Raw genomic sequence first — 18,002 nt, 5'->3', positions numbered from 1 at the left:
AAGGAATAAATTACGTTTTACAAAAATAAATGAATCAATTAAGTGAATAAATCTATTTCTTACCGACGTCAAACATTTGAGAAATAGTGTGTACAAACTCCACAGCATGGATGTGGCTAAATATGTGACCGTCGTTTTATGTTACAATGGTAAACAATAATATTCAATGATTTAAACTACTCGAAATGTCGCCATTTTTAATTGAAAATTTAAGATATAACATTTTGCTGTTTGTGTTTTCAACATTATGCAAACATTCAAGCATTCGTAAAATAATGCACCAGGTGTCATTTCAGGGATAATTTTATTTCAGTCTGAAAACAATTACACAAGCTCTGTAAACAACAAAAGTCTAAGTTAAACGCCATAAATCACATACTGCTACAAGGTTTCTTTCCTCACCATCAGTTCTCAAAACGACGATAACCAAAGAACTAACAAAACAAACAGGAGAGGAACGTTTGAAAGGCACACAGCCTCCTGGCTAGACCTGAAGCTGTGCCATCGGTCTCAAAATCAGTGGCTACTGCACGCAGAAGCTGGATGGAGCATTCGGTAATTGTCCTCTTTATCAGTGCAGCAAGTCCCCCAATCATTCCCATAAGCCTTCTGCCCCCCTCACAGTGCAAGTACAGTAGATCCAGCTTTTTATGCTACTTTCTGAACCAACTTTCAATCTTCCACAAAAACATTGTGAATATGAATCTATTGCTCTTATTTCTATTTATATTGAAAACAATGATTGTTTTTTACATAGAGAGAGCATTGGGTGGCATGCAGTGGATTTGGCTTGGGGAGGAAGGTGAAAGTGACCAGTATGGATCAGTCTGTAGCTGCTGCAGGTCCCTTAGTGACGCTGAGGTGGTGACCTGTGATGCAGGTAGTTGGCCTCACTTCCTTGTGAGAAGTTCCTCTGAATATTTTGAGTCCTTTTTGAAGATGGAAGTCTTTATGAAAGACATGCAGGTGAGTCTGTTGAGCACCAGGCTGAAGCGAGATCATGTGCAGATGTCCTAGACATACAAGAACTCAGTAACAGCTGAAACATTATACTGCCACACAAATGACTATATTGTCCATGGCAGAGTTACTAAGACATTAAAGACAACCAGTGGCATAAATCTACAGCATAACGAATCTCTTATGCATTTTATAAGTAAAAAGACAAGTGCTCCTTAATTCACAAGTGCTAACGCCATCTTCAGACTCTCTAGAACGTTAATTGGGTTTTACAGAGAGGTTTGTCGTCTTTTCAAAGCTTAACTCAGTTCTGTGCCCCTCCAATGGCAGATTTGTCTCCTCGGCACATTGTGTCACGGGTTGCTTTTGTCACACCCATAAGATCGAGTGAAAGTTCAGTCTGAAAGTTGGCGGAACATTCTAGACAGTGAGAGGAGTGGGCTGGGATGACAAACTGGTGAAGTGGAGGACGGGTGGCTGTCAGTGCCTCTCGCACAGAATGCGGATGAATGCATCAGATACATTGGCGTAGCAGGCATTGCAATCACATCCCATCCAGCAGGATTGTGGCTGGGGAGGGGTGCTGAGCCATACTCAGTGGGTCTCGGCCAACGGTTTTTCTGCTTTTATTTCGGCTAAGTTTTAGAGACAGCAGGCAGAAACGGCTATCCAGGCCAAAGGTTGTTTTGGTGTTGCTGATGCTGTTGTTATTGAGAACGTTGTCCAGTACGGCCTCGGCACCTTCTGCTCGGTCACCTGTACGCAAAGATTAATCCAATTAATCAACCACATTGCTAAATAGCAATAGCAAAATAGAAAAAATAAATAAGAATAGTCAAAATAATAATAATATGAATTAAATTGTGTGTGTATGTGTACTGGCATGCGAAAGTTTGGGAACCCCTAACACGATGCATTAAGAGTCAGGGGGGGTGAAAACTTTTTGAATTTGAAGATCAAGGTAAATTGTACTTAATTTGTCTTCCGGGAAACATGCAAGTATATTCTGTTGCTTACGAAGGGCAGTACTAAATGGGAAAAAATTATTATATTTCTACAAAATAAGAAAAGTGTGGACATCTTCATCCTGTTTAAAAGTTTTCACCCCCCCGGCTCTTAATGCATCGTGTTTTCTTCTGGAGCATCAGTGAATGTTTGAACCTTTTTTAATAGTTGTGTTTGAGTCCCTCAATCGTCCTCAGTGTGAAAATATGGATCTCAAAATCATACAGTCACTGCTGGAAAGGGTTCAAATATGCAAAAGATGCTGGAAAACTGAAGATTCTGCAGGACATGGAGGATTTTTCTGAAGAACAGTGCTCAGTTTAACTGTTCAGAACAAACAAGGGACTCAAACACAACCATCACAAAACAAAAACACAGTCGTAGATCATCCAGGTAACCACGCACAGTATTAAGAACCAAGGGTTCCCAAACTTTTGAAGGGGGTTATTTTATTTTTTTGTCTTGTGGACTACATGTAAACATTTTATGTAAAATATCTTACTCAGGACAGTACTAAATAAATAACATGCATTTTGTATCACTTCATGCTGAGTGAAAAAATAACATCTCTCATTTTGTTAAAATTATTCACATTTTCTGGAAGGGGTTCCCAAACTTCTACATGCCACAAATATAATCTCATATCAATTAACACACATATTATAGAAATTTTAATCATTTAAATTTTTAATGTATTATAAAATGTTATAATACAATGTTACAATAAAATTGTTTTTGTATTATAAAAATAAATATAATGCAAAACATATTGCATTGTAAAATATTATATGTATAATGTATATTATATATAATTTTTAATATTTTTTTATTTTTTACATTATGTAGTAATATTAAATAATTTTATATATTTTTAATACTTGCATGAAATGCAATCTTTTAATGTAATAAATGTAAAAATATGTATTATAATGTAATATTTCATAATTATTCTTGATATTTATATAAATTAATGTGTTAAATGAACAGCCTATCTTAATTTTACCAAATAAATTTGTTTGTTGTGCTTTTTCACACTAAAACACCACCCAGCTATCCATCAGTGAGATTAATGAACCCCTCTAGAGGGCACAGGTGCAAGCAGGCAGGAAACCAAGAAAAATGACATCGTCTCACAGGAGAAACAAGAGCAAGCCTTAATACAATCCCTCATGTGCAAGTGCAGCGGTATTTGGGTCCAATCCGTCAACAGAAACGTATCCAAGTATATCTCACCTCTCTCTAGGTCACACTCGGGGGAGGAGGCGCCACTGCATTCGCTGCGTGGGCCGAGGATGGGAGACATCAGGCTAAAGTCAGACAAAGAGACGGTGCTGGGCAAGTCCAGACTGCAGGGGCGAGAGGAAGGGGTGGGGGAGGTGGAGGTCGGAGAGCCAGAAGAAGAGAAGGATGAGGAGGAGAAAGGACAGGGCAAGTCCAGAGGGCTGTTCGGCCCAGAACTGAAGCTACTGTTGGACTGAGTCTCCGAGTCTTCCTCGGACATGGCACTGGTGATGCAGTTTTCATCCTCGTAGGAGCCAGATGCCACTGCAGGTAGACAGAGAGCAAGATCAGACAAGGTGACAGGTTCCAAAACATCCTTTGGCATGTCAAAGGGCAATATTTGATCTGTGCATCTATATCAGTGTATTTATATATTGTATTATAGACAGATTCTATATCTTATGTACAAAGTTACTACGTATAGCTCTGCCTGAATGAATATTTAAGCACAAGATAACTGGTACTCACTTGAAATTCCATCAGACTCCAATTTGAAGCCAGACAAGTCTTCACAAATGACACCATCACCCTCTGCCCCTACACCTCTCTCCCGCGGGCCTATGCCTAAGGAGCGTCTGCGCTCATGGATCTCATCAGAGATCATCTCCAGGTTTCTCAGGGCTGACTTATATTCCCCTTTAGCCTGTGTCAGCTTGGCCTGGAGGTCATCCACATTCTTTTTCAGTTGCTTAAGAGGTAAGGACAGAAAAACATTAACCTGACATTGAAAACATTTTGTGGAAACATGGTCTAAAAATAGGGAAAAGAATGACAAATACAGGCAAACAGATTAAAAATTATTTAAACATTATTGAATAAAATAAAAATAAAAAAGATACATATATATTTGAGAAGCAAAATTGCCAAGATTTGTTCTTAATACAGTAGCAATATTTTCCAAGTTTTAAGCATAAACCTATTGAAATTTAATCAAATATATTCTTAAAATCAGATAAAAACTAAACTTGGAGAAAGAGATAGTTTACCCAGAAATGAAATAAGAAAAAAAAAAAGCAGTTGCCCATTGACATTCATAGCATGGAAAAACCATGTTGGTTACCAACCTTCTGCAAAAATACCTTGTTTTATGTTCAGCAGAAGAAAAAAAAAAATTCTACAGCTTTTGGAACAACTTGAGTAAAAGATGACAGAATTTCACATTTTTGGGTGAACTGTCCCTTTAATTCAACACTTTCTCAGAAAACAAGTTTTATCTTGTGAAATGTTGTAAATGTTTTAAGAATTAAGGAACCGAGTTAAGTTTTTTAATAGGATAAGATATTTGGACAGTGGAAAACAAGACAAAATTCTGATACTATTTTTGTACTATGTATTTATCATGCATTACTTATGACAAAATTTCCATAAGTCATCTTTTAAGTACCTCAAGCTGCAAGTAATATTTTGCCTTCATTTCAAAGTAGGGCCTGAAAAGGAGAGAGGGAGAAAAATCAATTATAGCTACTGTAAAGACCTATAAATAGCATCGTACATATCACTATGTCAACTGTTCACATATGCTGACACATTAGGCAAATGCTGAGTGAGAAGATAAGTAGGGTTGAGCTCCCCTATGATCCTGCTGAGTCACTATCACTGGTGAGAAACCCACCCATCAACTAAAGCTCCCCTCTTATGTAACTGGGATTCCCATGAGTTTAGTCTCACAGACGCTTGACTCTCAACATAAACCAATTATGGACAAAAACTACTTAGAATGGAAGATGATATCTGCTGAAATTGCTAGTAAATTAACTATAACAACAAAGAAAAACCTACAGTTCCCGGAAAAAACATAACCTAGCAATTGTGCCATTTTGTGTGCAATATGCATCAGACATGTTAAGCAAAGCAGACATACAAGCATAAACGTTTTCACTGAATGTTTGTGTGTTTAACAGATTAATCGGTGCATACTTAGACTTGTTGATGGTGCGTTTGAGCTTCTTCTCCAGCTGTTTCATACGGCTCATGGCGGCGGTGTATTTAGCAGCGGTCTCCTTGTGCAGTAGCTCACTGCGTGTTTTTATCTGCTCAGCCTCCATCACCTACACATGAAAACATGGATTTTTTAGTCTTTTCTGGGATACTTCAATCTATCATCCCACACCTTTGCATCACTCACTCGCTGTGTTGCGTGGTTGAGCATCTCCTGCCAGGCAGAGTCAAATTGCCGCTTATCATCCTCCAGCAGCCTCTGCTCAGCCAGTGCGATGGTCTCTTTGGCTGCCCGCAGTACCTCCGTGGCCCTCTGGAAGTCTTGTGTGGATCGCTGTGCTTCCAGCTGAGTCTGTAGAACAGGTAGAGGGCAGGAGCATCAACCATCCGTGTCTGATGACAAAGACAGTAGCCAGTGCTCCATCATGATTAAACATTGAGAAGGACAGTGCTGGCAGATTGTGAACCCCCTGCTCAGAGTACCAGCTGGCTAGAGAACATGAGGCTCAATGCCTAACCACTTCCATCAAAAACACTGCCTGGATAATAAGAAATCCTTTGCACCGAATTACTGATGAATGCAAACAGTAGTGACCAGCAATATTTACTTGCTAATTTTATATATATATATATAAACATTAAAATATAATAATGTGTAATATATATATATATATATATATATATATATATATATATATATATATATATATATATATATATATATATATATATATATATCAGAATTAGCTTTATTGCCAGGTATGTTTGCGCATACAAGGAATTTGTTTTAGTGACAGTAGCTCCACAGTGCGACAGAATGACAGCAACAGGACAGGACACAGATAGAAAAAAATAAATAATTAAATAAAATGTACAAATATACAAAAATGGACAATGTGCCAAATAGCACAAACACAACATACAAAATAGCTTCCTTGGTGAAACTGATAGTGTTAGACAAACAAAAAAACAGGAAAAACTAACAGAAACACTAAAACAACTGTAGAGCCAAGCACAACGGCTGCCATGCGCGGCACCATCTTAGATATATAAATATATACACACTTAGTTTTTCGGAAGGCAGGCCTTCATCAAACCTGGAATAAATTATGTAGAAAATAATGCGATTTTCGAACCACCAAGCATGAGAGCATGTTCTAGTACACCCCCAAAACAAAATCAAGACTTTGTAAAAGAGCATAATAGGACCCCTTTAAACAATAGTAATCAACATTGTGGATAATCTATGAAGCAATCAGTGCTAGAGATGGAGAAACTTTACTCATGCACAGAACATCCTGTATGGTGACATATTAAAGCCACCATTGAACTTCCTTTATGGTGAATTAAAGCCAGCTATGCTAAAGCCGTGCAAACGTAATCCTTTCCCATTCCTTCACTTTTAAACTTTAATCTCCAAGTTATTCCAACTGACAGAAAAGCCTGCGGAAATGTCTTACTGATTCAGCCTACTTAGCCAAACAAAACTGGTTGGAAACAAGCAGTTTTACACTTTGAAATGATTTACAGTGTAATTCAACTCAATTTAGAGAAAATCAAAATCTGCATTTAAGTGGAATATTACTTTGACATCTATCTCTATCCATACATATTTAGACATGTATGAAACATCATGGTGCCATTTGAAACCAAAATTAAACTGATTCTATTGGAAAAGAACAGCATGAATATTCTACCAAACATTTTGTTTAGTCATGCAGGCTAGTCATAGCAAATAGGGTGATTTTCATGATAAAACTGAAGAGTTTGGATATGTCTGTGATTCACGTCTGTACTATAAGACCTTAAACGCTATGACACAGAAAACTGAATATGTACAGTAGTATCAAACACTGTAAATGGCAGTCCCACAGATATGCAGTAATCCCAGGAATAATCCTCTACCTTTCCTGCAATCCGTCCTATCATTGTCTTTCATTCATTTGAGACGGCTCAATCCATTTACGTTTTCTTTCCCTCTTCCTCCATCCCTTCTTCACTCCACACAGGCTATTTTTAGCTCAGGCTTCAAAGTTGATGTGATGCTGCCGCATTGCCACGCTGACAGCAGGGGATTGCTGCAGATGGCAGGACAGACCTCCAATCCAATCAGTAAAGGACACAGACCGATTGAAGGGTTGGTGCGGTAAGTTGTGAAATGAAATAAGTATTTTAGCAACATAAAACATAAGACAATACTCAAGCTATAGGACTTTAAAAATGGCCAGTACACTGTAAAGAACTTTGGAAGCTTTCATGTTCATGCAGGGGTATATTTTTTTTAAAGGTGCCATAGAATGCATTGATACAATATTTTAAATTGTTCTCTGATATCTACATAGAAGGTATGTGGCTTAGGTAAGGGCAAAAATTCTCCAGAAACAGTTTTACATGTCAATTTACAACACTAAGATCATTGGGTAATTATACTGTAAATAAAATGCGTGCCTCAGGAAGCCGCTATTAATATGCAGGGCATTGAAACTGCTTTGGAATGCACGATCGCGTTTTACTTTCAGTTTCGAGATTCGCGATTGCATGTACTCGGTTTATACTATGGAGCGGCAGTACTTGGCACACATTTTACAAGATCAGATGCTTGTCAGTGGTGCTCAGGATATGTAATTAATTCGCCATCATCCTCAGGCATCTCTCCTTACTCTGTTTATGTGGTAAGTGAAATCTTATGTACTGCAACAGGCTACAGCTAGCAAGGAGCTAACCATGTCCCTTTATTGGCTCACGTTATTTTATTAGAACGCGTTATTTGTTTTCCGTGCCTTTCTGAATACAGACACCAACCCATCCCTGCACTTCACATCCCCTGCACAGCCTGGAACATAACATTTATTTCCATGATCTGCCATTTTAGCTGTTGTCCTCGCTTGTTTCTTCACAATACCTGCAGAACTTCTGATGGTTCGGCTGGCGGCTGGCCTAGAACATGGGCGGGTATATGCAAATGTTGGGGGCGTAACTATTAGTGATCCTGACTGTTACGTAACAATCGGTGTTATGTTCGGATTCGCCTATTTTTCAGTGGTCTTTTTTATTCACAAGATTTACATAAGGAGGAGGAAACAATGGTGTTTGAGGCTCACTGTATGCCAAGGTAAAGACAGTTTCCACCTTTAAAATATTCATTAAAATTATACTCAAAGGTACTCTGAGGTCGAAAGTTATTTCCTGAGGAGTAGCGTGTTAATATTAACTGCTTCAAATCAGTTCCACTGCACAGTGAGGTATTGAAATTAACTATATCTAATATTTAACAAGCTACGTTTTTAAAAAATTTTTTTATGTGATTTCAGTTCATCTGACTTTTACACAGAGAAGCTGATTATTAATTTTACTGCAATTAAATGGGCAGAAAATTGACTTTTGTTTATGAAAAAGTCCTATTAAATCAAAGCTTTATCTTCTTTCAATCTCTTGATTTTACAGACTCCAGTTTTAACCACATTCTGACCAAAAATAATGCAGAGGCAATCTCAAAATGAGATGTTTTGGGTCAAGGGTGACCCAGTTGACATGCTTTGATGTTCTTAACCAATTGTCCTGGTTCTGACATAAAACTAAAGGCATTTGTGATGCTTTTATGCATCTCATTTCATGTGGCATAAAAACAAGGTCATTTTGACTTTTTCTGACCTGGAGATCATCCTACTGAAGACTAATGCTTTTATTGCTTCAATGCACACTGGACTGGGACTTCGAGCTTAAACATGAGACTTCAAAGTTTATCTTATCAAACGTTTCCTGCAGTAGAAAATAAACCTTGAACTGAATTAGGGCTGAAAATACATTAGGGTTTCTCATAAAATAAACCCTTTGTCATTGAGGAATCAAGTATAGCTTAATGCTGTGATAAATATAGCCATTCTGAACCAACTTATTGTTTAAAGATTATTGATTGAAGGCGGAAGGCAGCAGAGAGGTTTTGACTCATAAACTGACTGCCATAAATCTGCTTTGGTGTCATGTGGTCACCATTATAACAGTTCACCACCAAGAAAGCACGCATTCAACCAAACAAGCATACATACATACATTCCAATTCCCCAGCAGAGGTCACGAGGACTCCTGCAAAAGGACACAATTTTCACCCTCATTCCTCTGTGTACTCTGGTTTATCAACTTCCTGCCAACACATACGCCATGTGAAGATGGATACAGGAAAAACAATCAATCAATCAGAAAAGAGTGGGAAAGATGATAGGTAGCCACGGATATAATAAAGGCATTTACAACCATCCCTCCTGACTTACAGACAAACATTGCAGAATATTATCAGGGGTTTCTTTGCACTGCCTCAATATGACTCAATTGACTGCCAAAATGATGTAATAAAGCAGACTAACAGATTTCCCTCACATAACAGAGCAACAAAGAACTGAATTTTGCACTGTTGTAACCAGCTTTTCAGAGTGATTAAACCTTAGAGTTCAAAGAGGTACTGAACCATCCAAGAAAGGCTCATTGTGGTTAGTAGATGAATTAAAGGTCTGGTTTAAGCCTAGGCCTATTTGATGCTGTATAAGGATTTAAGATAATTAGGGGAGAGAAAGGATACTAGTACTGACACATTCCGACTAGATAATCAATAAATATTTGTCTTGGCTATTGACTGCTAATATGCTAACAACAATGTCTGAAGCTAATTTTTTTATAAAATCCTTTAAACCAAGCATTTTTTAAACAAATGAACCAAAGGGTTTTTTTCATACTATCCCTCGTCCATACATAGAATCAGGAAAAGCACAAACATTGCTATAATACTGGCATTAGGAGACCACAAAGTCACATTTAGGGCATCTGAGCTAGTCATAAAGTAAAGGAATTTATTTTAAATACTCCGTTTTATGAGAAGGCAGAAATGCTGCACTGCGCACATCGTGCTGAGTGAGACCAGTGAAGTCATTATTGATATGTCAAATCGGCAGCATAAAGGTCCTTCCTTGTGTTTAAGTGCACTCTGAGGACACATCACAGCAAAAGGATTTCCATGGCTCTTCTAAAACAGAGGAGTTCAGTGTTATATGTAGACAGAGTCTAATGTTTACACCATAAGCATTGGTACTGATTTCCACACACTAAATCGTTGTTATATAATGATTAGCCAAACACGAGGATAGCAAATCATTATGTAAGTTATATACATACAAAAGTACAGGAGCAAAAACAGCCCGTTTAAAAGTTAATTTAAATAAAATACATTTATGTAAATTAAAATGTAAATAATTAATACTTCTATTCAGCAAGGACGCATTAAAAGTTGAAAGTTCATCTTTCTATTCATTAAAGACTCCTGAAAAATTATATATCATGGTTTCCACAAAACATTAAACAGCACAACTGTTTTCTAAAATTGATAAGAAATGTTTCCTGAGCACCAAATCATCATGTGACAATGAGGACTGGAGTAATGGTTGCTAAAATTCAACTTTGCCACCACAGGAATAAATTAAATTTTAAAATATATTAAAATAGAAAACAGTTATTTAAACTGTAATATATAGTATATATATATAATTGTTTTTTTTGTTTGTTTTTTTTTACAAATATTACCATTTTTACTGTAATCAAATGAATGCAGCCTTTGTAAGAAAAAGCGACTTCCTCCCAAAACCCAGTAGTGTAAATGTCCAAGACAACATTGGGTCCCACTGACTTTTATTATACAGACAAAAAAGTATCTTCTTTTGTGTTCTGCAGAAGAAGGAAAGTCATACAGGTTTGGAACAACATAAGGGTGGATAAATTCCTTTAATACTACCAAAATACTAAATCACGTAACTTCAAAAATGTTATTCAGTATTCACCTTTATAAAAAAAAGTTTCAAGGTTCTTGTATAATAATGCTAAAGTCTTCACAAATCCATCCTAGTAAAATAATTTTAAGCATCCTGGAAGAGCATTACACAGAAGCTGAAAAACTGATGTATATATGAGTGTATATAAGAAGGAATATGTGTGTGCATTATTTAGAAGAGCTCTTTATGAGAAACGTGTTCTGAATTATTAATATGAGAACAGTGCTGAAAAATCTTTCAACCTTGAATCAGCAGACCAGTCATACACGGTGATGTTACGCTTTCCTGCATTCATTATACCTCATCACTGATTCCATCTAAACTCAAGAGTCTTCACCTGCTTTCAAAGCTGAGAGATACTGACAGCTTCAACTGCAGAGGCCCTGTGATCCATGCAATTTTTTTTAAAGTACTCTGATGGACCCTTGACTAGGGCTGGGTATCGAGTTCGATACTTTTTAGGCACCGACCGAATTGCCTCGATACCACCGAGTATCGAAAAACGTCGTTCGGTACCAAATTTCGATACCTAAGGGGTTAATCTCATTACGTCAGTGAGCCAATAAACCTGCAGCACTAGGTGTGTTTGACTAGAAGTGACGCGGTGCTGATTGATCAGTGTTTGACATCCGCGAGAGCGTGTCAAAAAAAAAAGCGTACGGAGTAGTCTGCTCTCTATATCACGCAGTTTCGCTTACTTGACACAGACTGAAGCTCGCGTGACATTTCAGCGTCTGCCGTCTCACTAAATGAGGACATAAACACATGAACAACAGCTCTAGAACTGCTCTGAGAGTCACTTCATGAGCATTTTACCGTTTGATTCGAGTAAAACTTGCGTCATATCATATACACACAGAACTGTAAAGGTATTCCCGGAAACCCGTCAAAATAAAAGTTTGGATTAACTTGGAAGACACTGCGGCAGAAATAAATTAATATTGTTCAGCAGAGTGGACGTACTGCTACTACTAGGCTACTATTAAAATTATTAAAACTCTTATTTTTTAATTAATGATCACACAACATTTCTTCCATGTTTTAATAGTAAAATGTTGTTTGCCAAAATAAATAAAGTTTTATTTTCAATAATTTAAAAGAAAAATGAAATTAATGTTTTATGCCTTCATTTGAAAACCAGATACAGAACACAGAATTTCTGAGGAAAAAGAAAACATTTCATAAGGCTGTTTTAAGAATAAATTTGAATAAACTAAGTAGTTTTTATGCATTCAAATAATTAGGCATACTACAACATAGAATTTAATAACAATAAAACACATTGTGAAAGAAAATAAAACATCCGCTTATGAAAGTGGATAAAGATTTTACATTTCTTGAAGTCTTTAACAACCTAGAATAAATGAATAGAAATGATGATTCTGTCTGAGCTATGCGTTTTAAAACGAGCACGCACTAGTGTAAACAGAAAACTATTTGAGCTGTATTAAAATTATTTGTACTGATTTATTGTGTTGGCTATATTTTGTTCCTTTGTGCAGTGGCTCAGGAGATGAGTCTTTGAGTCTGTATACATGTCAACAAGCTGAAAAAAATAAAACCAAAGTTTTTTGAGATAATTGTTAAAACTGTTTTCATAAAATTGGTATCGAAAAAAGTATCGTTCAGGAACCGGTATCGAACTCAAGGTATCGGTATCGAAAATTTTTGAACGATACCCAGCCCTACCCTTGACAATTGTATGAGTGTAAACTAGACTTTAAAGTGGGCCAATCTAAACACATCAAAGCACAGATAGATTGGAAATGGTCAAATATCCTCAGCTCAAGCTCTAGCTTGATGAACAAGCTGTTTAAACCTCTGAACAAGAGGTTTTAACTTCTGAAAGTTATAGTACAATTTCATGGTACCTAATTAACCCCTTAAAAATGAGACCGTGCTTTTTATTCAGGGAGACACTGGAATGTATCAGATCTACAATACGCTGTAGTCTAAAACAGCCACCTGTTTCTCTGAACATAGCACAGTATAACATCTGAAAAAAAGGAAGTGATAAATCAAGAACAAGCTCAGAAGAAAAAGAATTAGCTCTAAATAAGGTATCATTTGAACTGGGGGGAATTCCACTGATGTTTTTGACTAAAACTGGCAACAGAGGTCATAAATGGTTATTGGAAATATTTTTCTAAAAATACTAGAGGAAATTTAGGGGGAGATGGTCAGTGAATGACAGTGCAGGGGTGGGGGAAAGAAAGACTTGGCAAACTGCAGAGACAGGCAACAGTTAAAGCTCCACTGCAGTCAGGTTCACTGCAGAGAGACACTACAGAGGAGAGAAGAGAGAGACATGAGACTGATCATGCAGAGTATAGACAAGCCTGACATCTATTTTATACATATGAAACCCCATAAAATCACATCAGGAGAACTTTGAGGCTTTTAGTCCATGTTTTTTAGCTTTGTGGTCATCTTTATGATAGTTTAATTTATCGTTTAAATGTTACAGTCTTGCTTCTTGCTAAGAGTCAACTGGTGTATCAAATTAGAAATAGCTGGCAGTATAAAAGCACCTCCTTCAACACAATGAAGACAGTTTAAACCAGTTCAAATGAATCATCACTACATTTTTCATAATAAAGGACCTTGTCAACCCAGACAGGACTGTTTCCATAAAAACACTGCAGTTTGTCCCTGTGGATAACAATAACTTCTAAGGACACATCGCTCTCTTTCACCACCAAGGAAACTGCCTAAAAAAAATTCAGTGCTTTGTCAGTGAAATTAAATAGGCCATTTATAATTATTCCTTCATGGAGTGAAAAACACAACACTCTAAACTACCTTGCCCTAGTTTCAGCGCTCCTGTTGTAACCGATTCAGTCAATTAAAGTTCACTAAGTGTTGTAGAAAAGTCTGAGGAACTTTGCTTTTATTAGGAAGACAAAGTAAACGTGACATTTTACACCGCTTTCTTCAACACCCCAGCTGCAAAGGCACTAACCGATATAAACTGATAATCTGCTCTTAAAACAGCGCAGGCTCTAGAAAAAAAAGAGAACTGAAATTTGAGCATTTAAACATTCACTCTCTCTCAGTAAAGTGTTTTATGCCCTGCTGAACGAAGCCAACCATCTAGAGTTAATGCTATTGTGCCATCCAGCTTATAGCAGATGACAAGATGATAGCACAGCAATCTCCAGAGAGGGATAAAAGAAAACATTGAACAGACGAAATAGTGGCATGCCAACTAAAAACAGATGTTGTGTGGGAGAAGTTGGCTTTAGGAAGATGATATCGGGTTCTTGTTTTGATTTTCTTGGCCTCACCTGCCGTGCCACCCGCCGGGCCTCCCAGTAGGGTTTCGATTCCTCCACTGCTTTCCCAATCTTCTTCACCAGCTCGTCTAACTTTAGAGTGGCTTCCACCAGCACAGAGCGAAACTTTTGCCTGGCATCCTAGAGACAGACCAAATATAAACAATCAAATGGTTACGTTCAATGATGGACAAATAGCACAATATATCGGTACCATATCGGTTACTAGCTAATATTAGATTTTACTTATCATATCTGTCGATATTGGATATATAATTGTGCATGTTCATTTTCTCTTTTTTTACAATTAGGTTACGTTTGCCATCATTTAATGCCCACTTAGAGTTAATCGTTGAGAACATAATTTAATAATAACATCCAAATTTTAATATCCATTTTTCATACTGTACTATTATAATGTTGTGATTACTAAATTCATTTGTAGCACATAAATTTAATTTAATTTTAATATATCATTTTAATATTGGCCATAAAATAAAAATAATTATCGGCTTATTGGTATCTGCCAGAATTATAATTTTGATACAGTTTTGTGCAAAAATGTTTATAGTTTTACTTTTAATTTATTCAGGCAAAACAGTAGATCATTACTTATTGGTATCAATCAGAAGTATAACATTAATACAATTTTGTGTACATTTTGTTCAAAACATAGCTGGTGATGCATAGTACCAAAATGATCATGTCTACCAAAATGAACTTATGTTGAGAGGAGTTGAGATGGCACAAACAAACTTTATATAATGTACCATATTGATTTATGCTGACAACATCTGAAATCAGTTGCGCTATTGGCGACACAAGGAATGTTATGCAACTACATACATATTAAACACTCTAAGAATTACACAGTGAAGATATTTTACAGATGCTTGATGCCCTTGGAAATCTGGAAAGTTTTCAATTTGTCATGGCATTCAGGTCAACTGTTTTGCACATAAAAAGTGCTATACATAAAAAGGGAGTAAAATCAGTTTATCTGTAATCCGATTTGCAGGAAGATCTGTGAAAATGTCTAAAGCACACAGAAAATATGCTGGTCACTTGTGTTGTAAACAAGCTTTTTCATAAATGTAATTCATTCATTATTTTATATTTATTGCCCAAGGCAAAGTAATGAGATTAAACGCCATTCGTCAAAACACAGATTGATTATTTGCAACCGGCAAACATTCCAGGAAAAATAAAACACCAAGAGTTAAATCTTTGAAGTGCAACGTGGCCACTGATGCAAAAGCAACACTAATTTGGTTGACAGCCAAATAGCTCAATTATGGGATTCTCAGACCAATCAGAAGAGTTGGATTCATGAAACTCTGCATAAGCAGAGATAAATATTTCTACAGCATGAACTATTGTCATTTCCTAACTGTTGCGCGTGTGTAAAACAACATAGAAGCTTACCTTGATGTCTTAAGATGGTTAGAAAAGTCCTGGGTAATAAAGACCGTCTATAAAAACCTCAGGGTCCCTCGTCTTCACTCACTAAATTTCACATACAGTTAACATGTACCCTATTTTATTCATTGCATCTACAGGAAACAACTTGCTCATATGTTCAGTGTGGAAGACGTTCAGTGTGTTTTGCTGATGTTTTAATATGAAGGACACAATAAGAATCCTTTTTAGGTCAAGTAAGCAATAAAGCTGGACTGCCAGCAATCAGCAAACAGTTGGGTATTTCTCCTTCGGCCTCTGTTTTAGACACACAATCAGACTAGCTAGGTCATCTTATTAAATTATTACATTAGGACATGCCCAAACAATGAACTCAGTGGCACTGCGACCATTCAGTGCAACCAAAGTGACCACATGACTGAGCCTGAACAGCTGAATGTGTTTTTGTCTTAACATGTCCTTGTTTTTTGTGTGCAGACAGTGTCTAAAAATGCTCTGCACGGATATGAAAGCAAAATATCAACATCATATTCCTTGTCACTTAATTTTTTAATTAAATTAAAACTATTCAAATGTGAATTCCTTCATCTTTTTTTAAGTATACTATTTACAGTGTGTGAAGCACAAATTTCTCCTTTTACTGGATACAAGTATGGTGCTCAGAGAACACTTGATCTATTGCAAAATCCTGACATTATAACACATTTTGTTCTGTGGTGTGCCATGGTTCAAAATCCAAACGTAAAACAGGTGACAGATTAACAATTTACCATCCGATATTATATTATAAGAAGCTTGAATATGGCATTTTGCTATTAGAAAGAGACTAGTTAAAACTAACAGGATTCTTGTCTTATGGTAAAAACTTTTGGATATTGGATTGTGCAGTCATACCTCAAGCTCAGTTTCACATCTGTTTATGTCATCTGTGGATTGATTCAGCTTCTCAAGCTCTCCCTATAAAAGAAAACTCAAGAGTCAAGAATCTGATATAGAGACATATTCCACAGAGGGATTCATTTCGGTTTCTCATAGACAGTAGCAGTACCACAAAGAGAAAGAGACAAGTGGGTTAATGCTACATATATATTTTAATACGGGGGGGGGGGGGGGGGGGGGGGGGGGGGCTCTAAAAGGCAACAATTGATGCAGTGTTGCCATGTCCGCATATTATAATCAGCTATACAATAAAGTCTCTAAATGGACAGTCCCCAGTTGCGTTTTATTATTATTATTATTATTATTATTCCCGGTATTGCTCGTTCTTGACATAGTAGCCTATTATGAAGCATAGCCTAATCAACCAGTAATCGCATTTGTCGTTTTTTTTTATCCAAATGATGCATTTTAATAGTAAGTTACTCTACAAAACATTACATAAATTGAATAAGGGTATTTATTTTTCACTGCGATAAAAAAAAAACCCAGGCTCGCAAACGTATTGTTTGTTTTGTCAGCAGGTGGCTAGTTTTTTCCACTCAGATCTGGCAACACTGAATTGGGGCACCCGTGTACTAAAATGCAATAAAAAGCAAGTTGCGGCGAATTAATCAACAATTCCCTTCAGGATCAAGGAGTCAATATAGGGATTGACATGCAATGTCACCGATAAGCGAAATGTATCAATGAAGTCTACCTGAATTCTCGGGTCCACCTCTTCTTCCTCGGGTGTCTCAAATTCTTCATCCGACCTGTTCTCCTTGTCTGAGCTGTCCATTTTATTTTACTACCTTGCCAAAGAAATTCAAGGAATGCTTTCCTGTGAGGTGAATGCTAAGTGTATGCGTCCGTTAGAGATTATTCCCTCACACTGTCTGGGTTCCTCATTTAAAGAGAGTAATGCAGAGATGCACGCGCGTGTGTCCAGAAGATCCCCGCGCGCACACAGCTGTGCCGTATGCGAGCCGTGAAGACTGTCCCCGCCCCCTTCGCTCTTCACACGGGTCTCAGTCTCTCTCCAGCTCGACACTCACATGCAGTGAAAGTCAAATAGTTGACGATGACAAAAACGCTTTGTCTTAGATAGCACTGGGCTTTCAGTGTTGGTTAAGTGTACAGGTGCCATTCCACACTAAATGTTGCCTATTGTGTCAATCATGAATATGAAAACGATATAAATGAATAGCAGATGCAAACTATTTATTATAGCAGCATCAGAAAAAAAAATCCATCTAGTAACTTTATTACTGTCCCATCCCTGTTTTTCACATTTCTCCTTGCTTTACACATCAAATGTCCATGAATGACCATTTTTTTGGAAAAGCAAAATATCAAACTAAATCTGGTATTTTTATATTTATTATATATCTCT

General features: G+C 37.0%; 1 protein-coding gene across 1 annotated transcript; it reads right to left on the bottom strand.

Moving 5' to 3' along the window:
• Positions 1–286: 286 nt before the first annotated feature.
• Positions 287–17,586, bottom strand: LOC306878389 (SH3 domain-binding protein 5-like). The gene is made up of 9 exons (XM_079430720.1): positions 17,328–17,586; positions 16,586–16,648; positions 14,285–14,413; positions 5,372–5,536; positions 5,164–5,294; positions 4,631–4,673; positions 3,715–3,934; positions 3,199–3,510; positions 287–1,716 (listed from the first exon to the last, which is right to left on the bottom strand). The coding sequence occupies exons 1-9, from the start codon at positions 17,406–17,408 to the stop codon at positions 1,505–1,507; spliced, it is 1,356 nt and encodes a 451-aa protein (XP_079286846.1). The 5' UTR covers positions 17,409–17,586; the 3' UTR covers positions 287–1,504.
• Positions 17,587–18,002: the final 416 nt, after the last annotated feature.

This window comes from Barbus barbus, assembly GCF_936440315.1.
Source record: "Barbus barbus genome assembly, chromosome: 12".
Lineage (NCBI taxonomy): Eukaryota > Metazoa > Chordata > Actinopteri > Cypriniformes > Cyprinidae > Barbus > Barbus barbus.
Note: the sequence above shows the minus strand (reverse complement) of the source record. Positions and strands in the feature narration are given on the sequence as shown.

Excerpts from the sequence above, each read along its gene's own strand:
- LOC306878389 (XM_079430720.1), bottom strand. The coding sequence starts at position 17,408 with ATGGACAGCTCAGACAAGGAGAACAGGTCGGATGAAGAATTTGAGACA. Across the intron at positions 16,649-17,327 it reads AGGTGGACCCGAGAATTCAG|GGAGAGCTTGAGAAGCTGAA; the intron begins GTAGACTTCATT and ends TTTCTTTTATAG. Across the intron at positions 14,414-16,585 it reads GATGTGAAACTGAGCTTGAG|GATGCCAGGCAAAAGTTTCG; the intron begins GTATGACTGCAC and ends GTCTGTCTCTAG.